Source organism: Vombatus ursinus, unplaced genomic scaffold (assembly GCF_900497805.2).
Source record: "Vombatus ursinus unplaced genomic scaffold, bare-nosed wombat genome assembly UNPS02014784.1, whole genome shotgun sequence".
In the NCBI taxonomy this organism is placed as follows: Eukaryota; Metazoa; Chordata; class Mammalia; order Diprotodontia; family Vombatidae; genus Vombatus; species Vombatus ursinus.
The window spans coordinates 23,892,767-23,913,219 of NW_020954562.1; the positions used below are offsets into that span (position 1 = coordinate 23,892,767).

Here is a 20,453-nt window from a genome sequence, read left to right on the forward strand (position 1 = left end):
GCTAGAGAAGGAAATGGCAAGCCATTTCAATATCTTTGCCAAGGAAACTTCAAATGGAGTCACAAAGCGTCAGGCACGACTGAAAAAATGAATAAACAACAGTAACAACAACATATGTACAATGGTTATTCTAAAAGTCTTAATGCACTTTTAAGCTATTAAAGCTTTAAGCTAAACTTTTAGAATTCCCTATATATAGATATTGATGATTTATGAAAACATCAGATTTTGTAGCAAATTCAGAGAATCATGAGTTAATTTATGAACTACCACAACAATATTGTAGTCTGTTTTAGAAATTATAATTCATCAAAGGAATCATGACACTTCCAGTCTATCTCTCATTTAGTTTTTTTCATATAGCAGATATTTAATGATTGAATTGAATTGGATTGATCACGTTAGAAACCTATTATTTTCCACACTGAGCACTGAAAGCTCTAAAGTAAAACAAAATTTATACATCATTCCAACATCAATACCATATTTTAAAATACATATCCAATTTGATTAAAATAACTCATACTGTACTATGAAATAATTATTGTAGAAATACATAGTATTTATCCTCTCTGCCACTTATTAGTCTTTTAGTAGAAAAATTACCATTTTTGCCTGATTGTCAAACATTTTTAACACCTACTATGTGTCAGACACAAATTCCCTCAATTTTGTTGTTCCAAGTGTAATATATAGCTAACCCCAAAGTACCACTTCTGCTTGTTGTGATAACGTGTTTCTGTTTTAATGACATTTGGATACAATAAAATAATTTGGATATCACTTCAAGCTTATTAAAATAGGATTTTACCGATATAGAGTATATTATCCATTTAATTGACCACACCTAGATATATGAGAAAACTACCAATGCATTTCAATTAAATTAAAATATTTCCTTCTCTCTCTCTCCAGATAAATAAAAAAGAATGAAAAGGCCAAATCTTCACTTTAGTACCATCATAATTTCCTTATCATTTCCTTGTCACTTCTACCACAGTGCATTCTTATCTATTTTTATCATGTTAATAAGAGGTGGAATTTTTTTTTTCATTTTACATAAACTGATATTTTGGCTTCAGTTTAGAAAAAATGCTGTGCTAGATCAGTTCACTAGACATATATTTTAATACAGAAGTTAGCCACACAGAAATCAAAATCTATGGCCCAATTCTACATTTTTGCCATTGTAAGTCATTTTGATACAACACCATATAGAAGGGTCTTTAAAAAGGATTTTGCTGTCTCACTCCCCCCAGTTTAGCTCCATGGACAGCAGAGATCTGCCACAAGAATTTCTAGGTTGAATAGTCTGCTTTAAAAATGATTGTTAAGACAATGTGATATATATATATATATATATATATATATATATATATATATATATATATATATATATATATATATATAAAGAGAGAGAGAGAAAGAGAGGAGAGAGAGAGAGAGAGAGAGAGATTTGGCATCAGAGAACCTGGTTTCAAATCTTGACTCTGTAACTAGGTGACTTCTCTCTGGGTAACAGTTTTTTTTCTGATGAGAGTGTTTATTGGACTAGATGACAGCTGAAACCCCTTACAGTTCTAGATCCTATAACTCTGATAATGGCATAATATTGCAGCAATTTGTGATGTTGAATTTGCAGGTACTTACTCCATTGATACAGGTCATAATCCTCCTATAATATTACTTTTGAGAGCTTCTGTGACCAAAAATTCATCATTCTGAGGCCAACTCGGAGAGGAGCATTTTCAAGCCTAGTCCTTGGATAACAATCATAGTGTTCCTCTCTAACTTGATGGAACCTGTTTTGGTAATCCTAGTGTCTGTCACAAATATTTCAATAGAGTAAGTACATAATAGATGTTGAATAAATTCAATGAAAATACCATGAGTTCTGGCTCTTTTAGGACATCATGACTAGTCATATTATCACTAGTGGCAAATTATTTTTAAATGCACCACCCTTAATCATTCATTTCTATGATTTTTCTGATTGCTTTCTACTTTAAAAAAAATGCTTATGGTATCACGATGGCATGACTACCTGGGCCTCTAAGATGCTATTTTCCCCAACTTGCCACTACCTGTCTAGGAATATTTTGATACTTCATTTCAAGATGCGTTCATGTTGCCTCTAAATAAAACAGTTCATAAACTCTATCTCATTATTCCTGTCAGGAAAAGCCTTTGCAAAGTAAAGATCAAGAACACTTATGATAACTCACTTTTCCATAGTGATTTCATTTGGTGTAGATCAGGGAGGGATCCTGAAGCCTCAAGGCCACATGTGGTCTTCTAGGTCCTTGGGTATGTTCCTTTGACTGAATTCAAACTTTACAGAACAAACCCCCTTAATAAAAAGATTTGTTCCGCAAAATTTAGACTTAGACTTAGTCAAAAGTTTGCACCCAGGACCTAAGAGGCCACGTATGGCCTCAAAGCTGTAGTTTCCCCACCCTTGGTGTATATAATCTCTCTACTGGCAAAGATTATGACCTTGGATGCTGTAGTACAGTTGTATCAAATTCAAATAGAAATGGGGGCCACTAATTTACAAATAAAGGTCTGTGAGTTGTATTTTGACTTAGTTTTAAAATGCATTATATATGATTTGTTGAATTTTTATTTATTTTATTAAATATTTCCCCAATTATATTTTAATGTAGTTGGTACCCTACTCAAGAATGTTGCAGATACATACAGCCAGTCAACAAGCAGTGTGTTTGCTAACTCTGCTTTAGTAAACTGTCCTCAAGGATTGCTTCAGTATAAAACAAAACAAACAGATTAAAAAAAAAAAACAAGTGGTCAAAAATCTGACATGAAGACTCTGAAATTAGCAAGACTTAAGTGGGCTCAAGTTCAAAGATTCCCTTTGTAGACCAAGGAGAGGGTAGATCATTTTCTCTAAACCTCTTGAAATCTTCAACATTGTTCCCCACCAAAAAGAATTATATATCAGATGCAGAGTAATTATAGCTAAATTCACAGAGGAAAGAAGCCAGAACTCCCTAAAAGATAAAATATATGTTTTTAATTAATTAACACTGGAGAACTGTAATATCTGGAGTATTCACTTCTTCTGCCCCATTAGTCTCTATGGCTTATGCCCAAAGCACAAGTAAACTCACCAGTTTGAGGGGTATTTGGGCCTATGACAGGAACCCTCTTCTGCTGCAGTGACTGCATGAACACTATCACCTATCACCCATCAATCAAGGAGAAACTGGGCTAAATTAGCAGATCAATGCACTGGGAAGGGTGCCATTGTAAGCAGCTATACTGGGCCTGAAAAAAAAAAAGGGCCTGAAATCCATTTGGGGTCAGTACTGCCTCCTCAAAGGGTTACTCAAGGTTTAATCAGGAAATTTGTTATCTCCCAATAGGATGAGGCTAAGGCAGCCTTCTAGCCTAACTTCAGGGATTGGCTTATTAGCAAGGGCCCAGAAGGAGGGAATCAGAAAGTGATTGATGGGTTAATGCAGATAAAAGGGTAATGCACAAAAGATATCAAGAGAAAACTGAACTAAAAGCAAGATTCACAGGCGGATAAATGAAAAAAGAAAAGTAAAACCAGAAGGCAAAATGAATAAAACCTCAGAGAGAATACAAAGGTTATTAAAAATATTATGTAACATGAAGGCAAATGAGCCAGTAATGCTTGAAAGGCAGAATTCTCAAAGCTTTTTCAGCTTGGTTGGAGCTTATGCTTCATTTGCATAATTTTTATGACACAATAGTCTCCTTCACTGGAATGTGAGGCATCAGAATAGGACATCAATGGAAAGAATGCAATGGGTTAATAAAAAAAATAGCCTTACTTAAACAGTTTATTGGATAAGAGCAATTTTTGAGTCATCTGGTATTATATTTAGGTGAGTTGTGTGTATGTTTGTATACATTATATATTTAAATTATGAAATTGTGGTTTCTCAGCATTTCAGTTGAGAGTGGAAAAGGAACACAAAGGTCACCTAGCCTAAATCATACAAAGAATTTATTTTTTGCAATATCATCAATGGATTTTGTGGCCTTAGCTTGTAATGCTCCAGTAAGAAATTTAGTACTTTCTGAGTCAGCCCATTCTACTCATAGCAACTTGCATTGTGAGAAAAGTTCTCTTTATACAAAGTCCAATAGACACCCTGCCAGTTTTACTCATTGCTTGCAAATGGTTTCTTCATTTAGAGCCAAACAAAAAGCAGGGTGCCACATTATGGTACTTACCTCATATGGGTGATGATGAGAGTTGTAGAAGGAATGAAAAAGTCATCAACTCTGTCAAATTGCTTCCCAACTGGCTGGGTGTGAATTGTGTGATGAGAAACACTGCCGCTGGCCTGCGTTATTACCTAAATAATGAGAAGCATGATTAAGTACCACTCAGGCTCATGTATTAAAAGAGAGAAAATAAAAATTAAATGCATACATTTTGAATAAAGATTTTTAAACAACAACAACAAGGTTTTTAAAGAGTTACTTCCTGTCATCACTCTCGGTAAAATTATCAGGCTTTGTAAGTCATGTACAATTCAATACAATTTTTCATAGTAACTTCATACGCAAAAGATGTGACAACAAATCCTAGAACACAATCTCTCTTTGTATTCTTCTCATTCATGTGCCTCCAAAATATAAAATCAAAAGAAAGAGTTGGCATTTTTCTTGTTACCTCTGGCTACTTTTTGAGATCTACCCTCACATCACCACTTGGCAAACTCGCTTCCTTTGAAGTTCGTAACATTGAATTTTATCTCTCTTAACTGATCCTTGCTACTTCCATGTAGGCCATTTTCAATATCTAGCCCAAGTTCTTCAGTATCCCATAATCTTCCCTCCTACTTGCTTTCGTTTTTTTGGATTGATAATATTTCCAAACACCCTAGCCTTTTAAATCAAACTTCTCATTGCTTATAATCTTCATCTATACTCAAAGTATCCAAAGAGATGGACCCACTTGATATTTCCCACCATTCAAGATGAAATTTCCCTTTATGCTTGCAACCCCCTATCTTTTGACCTCTTCCACATTTACCCCTCTCTGTACTCTCCACAACCTTTAGTTCCTCAATTCCTTTCTGTTCTCCGATCAACCACAGGTTTAAAAATTTTGAGCTGAAAGGGATCTTAGAGGCAATCAAGTACAACTTGCATCATTTTACAAATGAGGAAAGTGAGCTTCAGAGAAGATAAGTGATTCAGGTCATACAGTGAGTAGGTAGTGAGTAGCAAAGCCAAGATTTCAACTTGGGTCATTTGGCTCCAAATCTACCATTCTTTCCACTATATTATGTTGCTGTACCCCAAACTTGAGTCTCTTTTCACTTTACTCTTCTGATTTTCATATGCTAAAATCCTCAAACTTTGATCATTAAAGTTTAGTAATGTTCCCTTAATCATTAAATATGATATCTTCCTCCCCCCCCCCCAAAAAAAATAACCTTCTGATTCTTCTTGATATTTCTGCATTTGGCACTTTTCATCATTTCACGGTCATGGATACTCTCTTTTCCCTTGGTTTTAATAATATCACTCTCTTCTGGTTCACTTACCTGTCTAACTTTCAATGTTTCATCCTCTTTTTACTTGTTAAGTATTATGTCCACACAGGTTACTTCTCCAAGCACACCAGCTTCCATCACATCTAAATAGTTGCTAAGTCCTATTGATTTTGTCCTCACAATACCTCTTAGATCTGTCACTTTTCTCCAATTACATTGCCAACAGCCTATCTCAGGCCCTCATTATCTTTAGCATGGATTAATATAACAGAGCCTGAACTCATCTCATCCAGTTGTATTCCTCTCATGCACCTAGGTGAAAAAAAAAAAAAGAGCTTCCCAAGATACACGATGCCAAGCCTTGCCAACTGCTCAAAAATATGCCATGGATCCCTACTGTTTTTTGACAAAGCATAAATATTTCAACTCAGCATTTGATCTGACTCTAGTATCCCATTCTTACAATCAAACTCTGACTCCATCTTATCACTTCAAACTCATTTTACATTGCTTCTCTTATACAATTTATATTCCACCCAAACTGATCTTCCCATTGCTCCTTGAACTATCCATATTATCTCTCACATTCATGCATTTTCCCCATTTGTCTTGGCTGGAAAGTATTCTCTCAACATCTTCATCTTTTAGAATCTTTCTCTTCCTTCAAGGGTCATATCATTTGTCCATTCCTCTGTGAGACATTCTCAGCCACTCCAGCCAAATCTTTTCCCCACAGATAAATGAGTTTTCTCCTTTTTTCAGATTTTGATTGCTCCTTTGCAGCTATCATACCCTAATTTTTCCTGAATATATGCTACTTCTGCCCCAGTGGAACATAATCTCCTTGAGGGTAGGAAATGTGTCATTCTTATCCTTGTGTTCAAAGAGCCAAGCACATTGAATTGTTCATATTAGGCATTCAGTATTTTCCTTTATTGAACTGAAGATAAATGCTATGCCGGGGAATCAGGGTAATTTATTGGAAGTTGGAGGATTTGAGTTGGCCTTTCAAGGACTAGTGGCAGAGAGATGGTTGACTAGGATAGGGACAGGGAAAATATATAGTCACCCCACTTCTAGACCAAAGTAAAAACCTAGTGACCAAACCTGAGATGATAAGAGTATGAGGAAAGATCAAATATCATAAACTGATAATGAAAAGAGACATTTTTTTCCCTAATGGAAATAAAAAAGGTTGTTCCAGGTAAATGAAGTTCACCTAAATGGGTTAAGTTATTCCTCATTAGTCCAGGATTTAATATTCAGCAAACTAAGAGTCTCATTTTCATTTAAATTTCACCTTCTCCTTTAGCCCTCACATTTATTTAGCTACTGATTCATGTGGATTAAAGTTTTTTTCTATTGTTTTCACTTTCAGTTTCAATTGCAACACCACTCCTCAAATTCAAGTGTTTGTCATTTCACATCTAAACTACAGCAGTAGCCTTCAAATTAGGTTCTCCTTCTCAATATCTCTCTCTTGCTCCCCTCTCCCAAGACATTCCATTCTTCAAACAACTGTAAAATTAATCATCCTAAAGCACAACTCTCATCATGTCATTCTCCCTATTCAAAGACTATAAAGGCTCTTATTTTTGCTCCTTTAGGATAAAGAATGAACTCAATTCAATTGTATAGAAGGGAAAGAGAAGGCTGGATAGCATTTGGGGAATTGTACAATGCTTTCAAAAGTTTCAAGCCTTTCTATGATACAAAATCCAATGTTTGTTTTTTTGTTTTTTTTGTTTTTTTTTTAAACATCAATGTTCTTTCAGGAACTCAATACGACTATAACTCACAGAATACTACAGTCTCTGAGCAATCAAAATTGCCAAAGGGCAATGAAGAGATACATAGTGGCCTTAAATAGGTGGAGAACATTGTACACAAAAAGCAGAATGATAATGTCATCCAAGAGATGTATAACAAGAAAAAAAGGTGGACCTGAATAAAGCATAAAAGGGGGGCAACCCACATTATGCAGTGATCTCCATATAATGGTGTGAGATAAAGAAGAACCTGAGATCCAAGGGTGAACCACCTATGGAGGATGCCAATGAGAGTCATGGTTAGGTTATAATCTCCACCACTGGCAAAAATACTCACATTGAGAAGATCTGCTGGAGAATTTAAGATTGCAAATACATACACATTACAAATGTACATATATTATCTGTATACCAAGATTTTAAATACTGTAAGTGTAATGAGTTGGTTATTTTTTGCATCTTCATTAAAAATTATATCATAAAATATCTTATTTTTTTATAAGTGAGGTAATCTCAGAGATCTTTAAACAAGTTCAATATCACATAAAATATACTCTTTCCTTTAAATGATATAGATGAATGAGGAAAGTATGTCCAACTACTCAATAGGAACACCCATCATTTTACCTGGTGGCCTGTGGTTAGGGGTTTGAAATTGTCCAAAGGTGATGGGATTAAGGTAGAGGAAAAGACAGCTACCTGCTATTCTTGGATGCCATTCAGCACCAGGGTACAGAGGCATTTACTGTACCTAACCTGCTCTGTGGAGACCATATGATCCAAGGAAAAACAATGCCTTATTAATATGACTCAGGAGTGTCATAGAAAAAAAATAATAGAAATATATGTAGAATGTATTCAGAAGACAAGCAATTTTAAAATTATCTTAAATTTATTATTTAATACTATCTTTTTATAAGTGTTGTTCTTTTAAAAATAGCATCATGACAAATGCAACTTCTAGGACTGAAGGTTCAGATTTTCATTTAGCTTATAAATATCATAAATGGAAGGCAAATAAGCAGATTTCCCATTGCCTTACAATGGTAAATATTTCAAAATATTAAGTGAAAAAATATACACTAGCAAAACTTTAATTGAATAATGGCCTAATTCTCTTAGGGACATTTACTTCTACATATCAATTATTTTTAAGAAAAGAACAAGAAAAAAAGAACCCAATAAAGATATCTGCAATGTTATGGAAAAAAAATAACAACCCCCCCCAAAAAAGAAATAAACTTACCCGTATCCTTTCTACTATCAATCAACTTCAGTCAATAGATTTTTTGAACAATGGCCTTAGGTTAAACAATTTAGAGTTTGGTGAATAAAGAAGGATAGTTACATTAGAATCATCCTTCCAAAATACTGGGAAATGGTACCAGGAACCTTTCATTGAACAGAAGGTCAATCTTTCTTTGCTCCTGGAGGCAGGAAAATGTGAGTTTAAATCCAGCCTCCTACACTTATTACCTGTCTCACTCTGGGCAAGTCACTTAACCTCTGTCTGCCTCGTTTTCTTAAATAGTCAAATGGACATAATGATTAGCACCTAACTCCTAGAATTGTTTCATGGATCAAATGAAATAATATTTGTAAAGTGCTTAGCATAGTGTCTGGCACATAGCAGGCACTTAATAAATACACGTTCCCTTCCATCTCCTTACCCCTTAACATCATGATCTTCACAAAAATCACTAAATATACTAACCTGTAATGTTGGTGAGGTCTTTTTTAGGCTTCCCCAGCTGAGCACCCATACCTGGTCGTGTGATTTGTCATAGTGCAATTTCACAGGGACAGGGTCTGTGATAACTGCCTGTAATGGAAAAAAGAAAAGTCTTGAATTATTTTCAGAATTAAAAACAACAACAACATGTCAATTAAATATCAGAATCATGTCTTCCAGCAGTCAGATCTTAAAAACAAAATAGTCAGGTACCTAATGAGGGAAGTTGTTCTTTGATGAATTTGGACTCATCATACTTTGATCAAACATTCATCCACATTCCTTATTTGTACATGACATAGCTATATGCTCACTCAACAACTAATTAAATTGTGTGCCTTACAAGAGCTCTTAAGAAATTCAAGACAAAGTGGTTAATCAGTCAAGTGTTTACTTACTCTTCCTAGATTTTATTCACTTAATGAACATAGGCAAGCTTCTTTGGCTGAACTTTAATCCTTCTGAGGAAGCAAAGGGAGTGATACATTTCAACAAAGCTTTCAATTTCCCAACAAATGCTGATCAGGGATTTTGACAATCTATAGTACTAGAAAGCAAACACTCTCATATGGTGCCATATCTCTATTAACACGTTTCCTAATTCAATTCCATTAACGAGAAGACCACCATTCTGGGAAAGAAGGTATTCTTGATTTACACCCTGCTGGGCAGATTAGATTTGTTTTTCAGTTAACATTTATAATACAAGGCATTTAATTTAAAAACTGAAAAGAAATTACTACCATGAAGGTGTTTTTTGAGTCACTCTAATTGTGAGCTACTATTTCTACAGGTTAATGCTATCTTTTTTCATTAAAAGTAATTTCCTGGAGCAGTTACTTCAATCTATTTTGTACTCACATAACATAAAACAAAATGTGTTCTATACAAACACCTCTCAACCAGGATTTAAAGTATTTACGGCAAAGGCAAGGTTGCACACCCTCAGCCGATTCTCCATTTTCCAATCCATAATTTAAAACTTCTCAGTGGGCTAGTGAAGGATAATCTACAGGAATCAGAAAGAATGGGGGAAGTTTCATATTGGATTATATTTTAGAAAAATTAAATTTGATGCAGAAAATACTTTTGTGATTTTTTTCCCCTAGTTGATAGATACATTTTATTTTGAAAACAGATACTTCACCCTAAAAATTAATTAAACAGTCCCATATGAAAATATATTCCCCTAAAATAAGTACTGAGAACTATGTAATAATGTGACTTTTGAGGGATTTTATATGTTAGCTTTCATTTTTTGTAGATTAAGTAAGTCATTAAGCAAGTAAAAGGAAAGCCATTCCCCAAACAAGGGGAATTGAATAATATATTCAATTAAATGCTATTTTTAAAAAAACCTACCTAAACTTCCCCACTATGCTCAGAATCTCTTTGGGGTTGGTATTAAGAAGAATGGATTTAAAATATTAATTCCTATGATTTTTGTCATGCACTAATCAATTAGCTTAATTCTATTATTTCAAAAGATCTGAGTTATGCACACAAAATCACTAAATTGTTTCCTTAAGGCACAAAGGATAAAAAGAAAGAATGATGGACATACAGTCACAAGATATAAGTTCAAATCACAGTTCTCCTATTTACTAGCCATGTGACATTCAGGGTCCTTTCTGAACATCAATTCTATTTTCTGTAAAATTTTATCAGTTAAAGGCCTCATTTACCAAATATGTAGTCAAATTTATAAGAATACAAGTCATTCACCAATTGATAGTCAAAGGATATGAATAGACAGTTTAATCTATCACATACAGTCATATCAAAAAGAAAAAAAACTATAGACATAAAAATGTTCTAAATCAGTACTGATTAGAGAAATGCAAATTAAAACAAATATGAGGTACCATCTCACACCTATATGATTGGCTGATATCATAGAAAAGGAAAACGATGAATGTTGGAAGGCATTTGGGAAAATTGGGATACTAATGAACTGTTGGTGGAGATGTGAACTGATCCAACTATTTTGGAGAGAAATTTGGAACTATGGCCAAAGTGCTATAAAACAGTGAACACCCTTTGATCCCAAAGAGGTTAAAAAATAATAGGGAAAAAAACTTTTTTGTTCCAAAAAAAAATTACAGCAGCTCTTTTTGTGGTAGCAAAGGATTGGAAAATTGAAAGAATGTCCATCATTTGGGGAATGGCTGAACAAGTGGTGATATATGATCGTTATTGAATACTATTATGCTAAGAAGTAATGAGAAAGATTTCAGAAAAATCTGGAAAAACTAACATGAACTGATGCAAAGTGAAGTGAGCAGAACCAAGAGAACATTGCACACAGTAATATAATACTACGATCAACTGTGAATGACTTAGCTATTCTCAGCAATACAATGATCCAAGACAATTCCAAAGGATTCATGATGAAAACTACTATCCACCTTCAGAGGAATAAGTAATTGAGTCTGAATGCAGATTGAAGCATACTATTTTTCACTTTGCTTTTTGGTGCGTTTTTGTTCTTTTACTATGTGAATTCTTTCACAATACAACTATTCATGATTGCACATGTATAACCTATATCAAATTGCTTACTCTATCAGGGAGGGGGGAGCTAAATGAGGGAGGGAGAAAATTTGAAATCTTTTTTTTAATTGAATGTTAAAATTGTCTTTATGTGTAATTAGGAAAAATAAAATATTTTTACAAAGTAAAATAAACATCAATCAGATAACTATTTATTATGTCTATTATATGAAGAACACTATGCTAAGCATTGTAAGAAATGCAGTTTAGCTGCACAGTCTTGGCCTTGAGAAGTTTATAGTCCAGTACAGGGATAGGACATGAATATGGATTAGATATTTAAGTGATAATATTTGTACAACTTATATTACTGGTTTATTGTGAAAAATACCATGGAAACCTGAAATATGTTACATGAGTTATATTACTATTATTATCCTTGATTCTTCTCCCCTATTAATACTTTGACCCAGATCTTTGGATACAGTTATTCACATGTAACTGGAGACGTAATAATCATGACCTATTAAAACTGAGTATGGGGGGAGGGTGGAGCCAAGATGGCAGAGTAAAAGCAGTGACTTACTTGACCTCTCCCCCAAACCCCTCCAATACCAGTAAAAAGTGGCTCTAAACAAATTCTAAAGCAGCAGAACCCACAAAAACACAGAGTGAAACAAATTTCCAGCCCAAGACAACATGGGCAGGTATGGCAATTTCCAGACTTCTCAACCCACAAATGCCAAAGACAACTTATAAGGTCAGTAGGAAAAGTCTGTGACCTCCGTGAGAGAAAAGCAAGGTCTCAGCCCTAGTTCCCACACATGGCTCCGGGGTGGCAGCTGTTTCATGAGGTTCCAGCCCACAGAGTGAAGGGAAATCAAGTGGCTGATCAGAACAGGATTGCTGGGATCTCTTTGTTGATGCTGAGGCAGGATTCTCTTGCTTTGCCTGTGCTTGGATCTGGGTCACAGATCTGGGTGGTGGTGCTGGGGTAAGGAGGAACAATGGTGTGGTGGAACTTGAAGTGGCGGTAAAGAGAAAATCCTCATCACAGTTCCAGGGCAGAAAAGAATGGTTGTGGTTACTCATAGACCAGAGCACAGGCCAGGAAAGGAGTAAACACCTTGCCCCTTATCTACCACCTTGGAAAAACTGAAAATTTACAGGTCCCTAGAAGTATCTGTGAAAACAGCTGCACAAAACCCTGAAGCTTGGGACAGTACTCTCTCCACACTGCAAGCAGACCCCTACCTTAACAAAGAGTTTAAAACTCAAGTAATTGGCTGGGATCATGAGCAAACTGCACAAAAAAGTCAGACCATAGAATCTTTCTTTGGTGACAAAAAGATCAAAATATACAACCAGAAGAAGACAACAAAGTCAAGCTCCTACATCCAAAGCCTCTAAGAAAAATAGGAATTGGTCCTAGGTCATGAAAGAGCTCACAAAGGATTCTGAGAAAGAAATATGAGAAGCAGAGGAAAAAGTGAGAAGAAAAATGAGTGATGCAAGAAAATTATGAAAAACTAGTCAACAGCTTGCTAAAGGAGATTTCCCCCCCAAAAAAAAATACTGAAGAAAACACCTTAAAATAACTTAGGGGCAGCTAAGTGGTGCAGTGGATAGAGCACCTGCCCTGGAGTCAGGAGGACCTGACTTCAAATCCAGCTTCAGACCAAACACTTGAAACTTACTAGCTGTGTGACCCTGGGCAGGTCAGTTAACCCCAACTGCCTAAAAATTAAAAAAAAATTAGCCTAACTCAAATGGCAAAAGAGATGCAAAAATCCAATGAGGAGAACAATGTCTTAAAAAGCAGAATTGGTCAAATGGAAAAGGAAGTCCAAAAGTTCACTGAAGAAAATAATTCCTTAAAAATTAGAATGGAGCAAATGGAAGCTATGACTTTATGAGAAATCAAGACATTGTAAAACAAAACCAAAAGAATGAAAAAATAGAAGACAATATGAAATATCTCATTGGAAAAACAACTAACCTGGAAAATAAATCCAGGAGAGATAATTTAAGGAATTATTGGACTATCTGAAAGCCATGATCAAAATAAGAGCTTAGGTATTATCTTTCAAGAAATTATCAAGGAAAACTGCCCTGAGATTCTAGAACCAGAGAGTAAAATAGAAATGGAAAGAATCCACTGATCACCTCCTGAAAGAGATCCCCAAAAGAAAACTCCTAAGAACATTGTAGCCAAATTCCAGAGTTCCCAGGTGAAGGAGAAAATATTGCAAGCAGCCAGAAAGAAACAATTCAAGTATTGTGGAAACACAATCAGGATAACACAGGATTTAGCAGCTTCTACATTAAGGGACCACAAGGCTTGGAATATGATATTCTGAAGGGCAAAGGAGATAGGATTACAGCCAAGAATCACCTACCCAGCAAAACTGAGTATAATCCTTCAGGGGGAAAATGGACATTAAGTGAAATAGAGGACTTCCAAGGATTCCTAATTAAAAGACCAGAGCTGAATAGAAAATTTGACTTTCAAATACAAGACTCAAGAGAAGCATGAAGAGGTAAACAGGAAAGAGAAATCATAAGGGACTTATTTAAGGTTGAACTGTTTACATTCCTACATGGAAAGATGATATCTGTAACTCATGAGACCTTTGTCAGTATTAGGGTAGTTGGAGGGGAAAAAAAAGTATAAGCATAGAAAGATTCATAGATAGAGGGCACAGGGTTAGTTGAAGATGAATGGCTGATATCTTGAGAATAAAATTAAGAGGTGAGCGAGGATTATACTGGGAGAAGGAGAGGTAGAAAAGGGTAAATTATTCACATAAAAAAGACAAGAAAAGGCTTTTACAGTGGAGGGGAAGTCGGGGAAGGTGAAAGGGAATGAGTGAATCTTATTCTCATTGGATTTGGCTTGAGGAAAGAATAACATACACACTCAATTGGGTATGGAAAGCTATCTTACCCTACAGGAAAATAGGGGGGAAAGGGATAAGAGAGTGGGAGGATGATAGAGGGGAGGGTAGATTGGGGGAGGGGATAATCAGAAGCAAACACTTCTCAGAAGGGACAGGGTGAAAAGAGAGAACAGAATAAGTGGGGGGTAGGATAGGGTGAAGGGAAATATAGTTAGTTTTCCACAGCATGACTACTATGGAAGTGTTTTGCATGACTCCACAAGTATAACCTGTATTGAGTTGCTTGCCTTCTCAATGAGGGTGGGAGGGAGGGAGGAAGGGAGAAAATTTGGAATCCAAAGTTTTAAAAATAAATGTTAAAAAATTGTTTCACATACAACCGGGAAATAAGAAATACAGGCAATGGGGTACAGAAATTTATCCTGCCCTACAAGAAAATAGAAGAGGAAGGGGATAAGAGAAGGTGGGGGAGATAAAAGGGAAGGGAGATTAGGGGAAAGGGTATTCAGAATGCACACTGTCTTGGGGTTGGGGGAGGGACAAAATGGGGAGACAATTTGGAACTCAAAATGATGTGAATGTTGAAAACTAAAAATAAATTAATCAATCTTAAAAATAACAACAACAATTAAAAAAATAAACTAAGTATGGTGAAGTAGTAGATTAACACAGTTGATAACTATATGGTTCACTTTTCCCAAATAGCACACATTAGAACATGATGCTAAAGAGACCAAAGTCATGCACAATCCTCATTTGCTTTATAGAGATAAAAGAAAATTCTTCCAAATCTCCAATTAGTCATCATGTAAATATTAACTATCCATTCACAAAAGATGCTAGGAAAGAATTCCAAATGCCTCCACCCTCACCATTGATTTGTTGGATATTTTGTCAGTGAGTGTGTTTGGGCTATTTATTCATCCTAAATCTTATTTTTGAAGGTAAAGAAGTGGGAGGGTCATTCCTGACCTCTCTATCTCAAAGGATGGATAGGAAAGTCACATCGTATAGCATAAGACCTGACTCTAGCTTCCAAGTTGATCTTGGTGCCTGCTAATAATGAAATCTATTTATAAGCTGCCAAGACTTTTATTGTAAGGGACTAGTTGAGTTAGAGGTCAGAGAGAGTTTCAAGAAAACTGACATCTATTACAAATCATATAAGGGTCCTTGTTGTTGTTCAGTCATGTCTGACTCTTTGTCACTCCATTTGGGATTTTCTTGGCAAAGATGCTGGAATGGTTTGCTATTTCCTCTCCAGCTCATTTTTACAGATGAGAAAACTGATGTAGACAGGATTAAGTGGCTTACCGAGGTTCATACACATAGTAAGTGTCTGAGGCCACATTTGAACTCAGGTTTCCCCGACTCCAAGGATGGCACTCTATCCACTGTGCCACCTAACTGCCTTAAAGATCATCAACTCTAATCCTCTCTTTCCCAAAGCTACAGAAACAGTAAGTAAAAGAGTTAAGATTTGAAAGCGAGTCTTCTCTCTCCAAATCACATATTTTTTCCAACTTACTCAGCTTACACACGTACACACACACACACACACACACACACAGAGAGAGAGAGAGAGAGAGAGAGAGACAGAGACAGAGAGACAGAGAGAGACAGAGAGAGAGAGAGAGAGAAAGAGATATGGATAAGACAGTAGGTGATTACCCTAAAGTTTATAATATCTATATGATCACAGATTTAGAGAAGGAAGGAATCTTACACATCACTGAGACCTCCACATCATATGTAAAGGAATCAAGGCTCAAACATCATAACTTCTCCAGGCCACACAATTATTAAGGGTCTATGGTAAGATCTAAAACAAAGTCCTTCCAAAAGCAAGGTCAGGATCCTTCCCTCTATGCCATGTTATCTCTCAAATAAATAACGTTATTCATTCATGACATAGTTAGAAAAAGAATTTTCTATCTCCTGTCTGTTAGTTCATTCTTCTCCCTCACCAAATTTCTTCTTTTTAACATTTTATAGTTTTGCTTCCTAAAATTAGAAGTACTCAATTTAAAAGAAAAAGTATTTTTGTTTAAATTTTTAAAAACTTGTTTTAACTGATGTTTAAAAGATATACCGAGATTATCAATGAATGACCATTTACAAAGTTATAGCTAAATAATGCCTAATGACACAATTACTTTGCATCTTTAGTATATCTATTCAGCTGGGGTGTCTGCCACCTCTATTGATTAGAGGTAGTTTGGCATATTAGTCTCCTAGATTTGTAGTCAGGAAGACCAGGCTTCAAATCCTGCCTTACTAAATGTGTGACTATGAGAAAGTCACTGAGCCAGTTACCTAAGCAAAATGGGACTAATACTTATAACGCCATGAGTTTACAAAGTTGTTACTGGGTTCAAAGGAGATAATGTATGCAAAGTACTTTGCAAACCCTTAGACTCTGTGGAAGCCAGTTTTTGTTTCCTCTCAGGAATCTTGCAGAACAGAATGTTATGCAAACTAAGGAGAAATACAAGAAAAAAATAACTCAGAGGCACATATCATATGGACAATGGTCTGGTATCACCATCTTCTTTTATGAAAAACAACACCCTTTGTATTGGTGTGATGGTGGTGATGATGGTGACAATGATGCTGATGGATCTCAAGTTTCAGTCTTGACATTATGGAATTATGAGGCACAGCCTGATTATCAGTGTGTCAAGGAGAATACCAGCTGGCTAATTAAGTGAGTCTAATTTAAACTAATGAGGTAGATCCTCAAGATAATGCACTAATGGCTAGCTGAGACTGCTGATGATACTTAAGAATACTCCTGAGGTGTTACAATAGGCCTCTGCTGCATCCAGGCAGAACTTGCATTTGCTTTGTATCAGGAGAAATGAGGTCAGTTGTTTCCTGGTTGGTTCTTCTTTGAACAGCAAAAATACCACCTGTAGGAAAGTCTTTCTCAGTCAATAATTTGTGGAAGCACAGTAAGTTACACCAGTCAATGAATAGCTAAGGCAGCAAATGGCTAATTTATACCAGTATTGAAGTAGCTCAAAAGAAACATGAGGAGCACAGATTTAAAGAATCCACCCCAAATATCCAAATGGACTATTAATGCTCGACCTCTGGTAGAGCATTCTGAGCTTGTATTGATCTGATCAGCCACAGTCAGACACACTGAAACTTGATGCTAGTATAGTGATGTCATTTCGGTCCTCTTCAAGAACAAAGGACAACAACCAACCAACTAACTCTAACAATTTACCTGTGTATTTGCTTTAACATTATTATCAATTATTACTATTATCATCATCATCATAATTATAATTATCATTATTATTAGGCTGCTGAGGGGAATAATTTCAACTTCACCACTAAAAACAAGCGTGCCAGTGTGTCCTATATAATAATATGTTATCTTGAAACTTCTTTATTCTTTAATTGTCAAAACAAATAGCACAACCTAATTCTAATAATAGCCTAACAGGTATTCCACTCACATTTTAGCATGTTTGGGGAATAGTAGATCCTTTTAAAGATTTATAGAATAAAAACATGGCCTTGTACCATCTGTCCCTGTACCCAAATAGTTATACCCATTGTATGTAAGAAAATGACAGCATCACTTTTACAGCATAGAAGTCATTATAAAGCACTCTAAATAGATTTCTTAGATGTTATTTCTCAAGAGGAGGGATTGAGATGCTTGTTAAATGTCTTTAAAATCAGATTCTAATTTTATGTTTTTTCTAAATATAAGATTCACTTGAATTTTGGATCTCACTATTAGACATTATTCTAATCTTCTCATACCATAGCTAAGGAAACTAAGGGACTGAGAGGTTAAATGACCTACCCAAAGTCACATGTGTAGTAATCAGCAAAAACTGACAAGCTGTGAGCATTCCACTATATTAAAGTGACTCATCGCACATCAACTACAAATATCTCTGAAAAAATATGTCTGTGAATGTGCGTGCATGTGAAAGAGATGAGAGAGAGGAGAAGAACAACAACAAAAAGAGAAAAGATGTGTGGGAGAGAGAGGGGAAAAAACAGAGAGGAAAAGAGGAAAAAGAGGGAAGGAGAGAAATAGTGGAAAAGAGAGGGAGAAAGAAGAAGAGAGGGAGAGAGAAAGAGGGGAAGAGGAGAGAAAGATACAGAGACAGAAAAACAGAAAGAAAGAGGTAATGATTGGCTGAGAGTCAGTCATGGCACAACGGATAAGAAGCTAGCCTTAAAGTCAAGAAGATGTGGGTTCAAATTCCAATTCTAATACATATAAGCCTTTCCTGTACCAATCAAGTCACAGTTCCAGCACAAAAAGTAATTGGTATTTCCAACAGCTTTTGTTTAATACACTCAAGTTAAAAAGAGATGCTAAACTAAGTAGGTATACCAGGCCTTGAAGATATGGGGTCTTAGTAGAAGCCCTTGAATGTGACTTGGCAATCTGCCCTGAAATACAGGGAAATTAGAGAAGTTGTGGGATACTTGGTATTACAATAACTTAAAATTTCCTAACACCTTTGTTTCCTGTGGAAAATGAAAGGAGAAAAGTGAAAAGAAGAGGAGAAGAGAATAAAAGGGAAAAAAGTAAAGGAAACTCCTTAAAGTATCCTTATTGGTCATGTAAGCAAAATATTTTGTTCATTATAAAAAGATAAAATTCTTCTCTGTCTCTGCAATATCCATATTTCAATGATGCTGAGGATAAATATTGAGAGGTTTGTATCCTAGTGCATAAAATTAATTCTGAATGGAAAGGTAACCTTGAAGGGAATTAAGGTTTTTGGGTTTTTTTTCTTTATGAAATTGGATTTGAGAATGAATTTTAAGAAGCAGAGGTATTATTATCATCAACTATACTTGAAACCCAGACTCTATCTCCTAGAAGACACATTTAGGACAAGGAAGAAGATGTGCTCTTCCTCCGAGAGTAGTACATATATGGAGCTCATTGAGTCATGAGCTGGAAGAGACAGACCTTAGAGGTTATTTGGTTCAACTCTGATTTTGCAGTTGAAGAAACTGAGGTCAAAGAGATGAAGTGCCTTGTCTAGTGTCACACAGTGAATAGCTGATCTGAGATTTCTCTCAAAGGCAAAGAATTTTTTAAAAAGATGTCTTCACATCACTAGCATCCAGCATAGGGCTTTATTAGAGTAGATACCTCTCAGGCCTTTGTGTCTTTATGGTAACCCTGTTTCAAGCAATCTTTCATACTACAAATTGAAAAATATTCCTTATTCTTTGATATTATCATGACACTACCCTGCTCTAAAATCTTCATTAGGTTTTTTAAAAGAGTTCAAACTCTTTTAAGTGTCAAATTTCATTCATAAAAATGCCCCCTTTAAGTTTCTAGTCTTATTTTGCTTCTTTCTATACATACTGGGTTTCATCCAAATTGAACTAATTCCTTTCTTCAAAACTCTCCTTGTTCTTCTGTTTAAGTCTTTGTTCTTTACTTCTATGCCTTCAACTTTCCCATCTCAATCTTAAACTATTAAATCCCTATCCATTTTTTTAAATTCCCATTTCAACTGTCACCTCATAAGACAGCATAGGAACTCAGGAACTCACTTGAACTCTTCCAAATTATAATCTAATACCTCAAAATGAATTCTGGAGCAACAGAACCAACACAAGCATGGTAAGAAACAAATTTCCAGCTCAGGACAACTTAAAATGTTGGCAGGAAAGTCTTTCTCACTCTGGTAAAAGGAGAGCACAGTCCACAGAAAGCAGTGTCCATGGAAGCCAGCAACAAGCCCTGACCCAGCAATGAAGTCCTTTAGTCCCAGCGCAGGACAGTTATGAGGCAGCAGGCCAGTGACCAGGCCCTGCAGTGCTGGCACAGCAGGCCAGTGGAGGGGCTCTGCTCCTTTGGTGCAGCAGGCCAGTGGAGAAGCCCTGTGCCCCATATGTAGTGTAAGAGGCTTGGGACAGTACCCTCTCCATCCTATGAGCAGAGTCTGACTTTAAAAGCCATGAAGAAAGCTAGAAAATTGACAAAAAATACAAACATAAAAAAAAGAACCTGACCACTGACCATTGAAAGTTACTATGGTGACAGAGAAGATCA

The 20,453-nt window shown here is 35.8% G+C and overlaps 1 protein-coding gene across 3 annotated transcripts in view; it reads right to left on the reverse strand.

Annotated features, from left to right (window-relative positions):
* FSTL5 (follistatin like 5) overlaps positions 1–20,453 on the reverse strand; it is an 856,262-nt gene that overhangs the window by 42,738 nt on the left and 793,071 nt on the right. For all 3 annotated transcript variants that reach the window (XM_027866922.1, XM_027866921.1, XM_027866920.1), the window contains 2 exons: positions 8,985–9,092; positions 4,228–4,352 (listed from right to left, as the gene is read on the reverse strand). In XM_027866922.1, the coding sequence (XP_027722723.1) occupies positions 4,228–4,352; positions 8,985–9,092 (233 nt within the window). The remainder of the gene's footprint in view (positions 1–4,227; positions 4,353–8,984; positions 9,093–20,453) is intronic.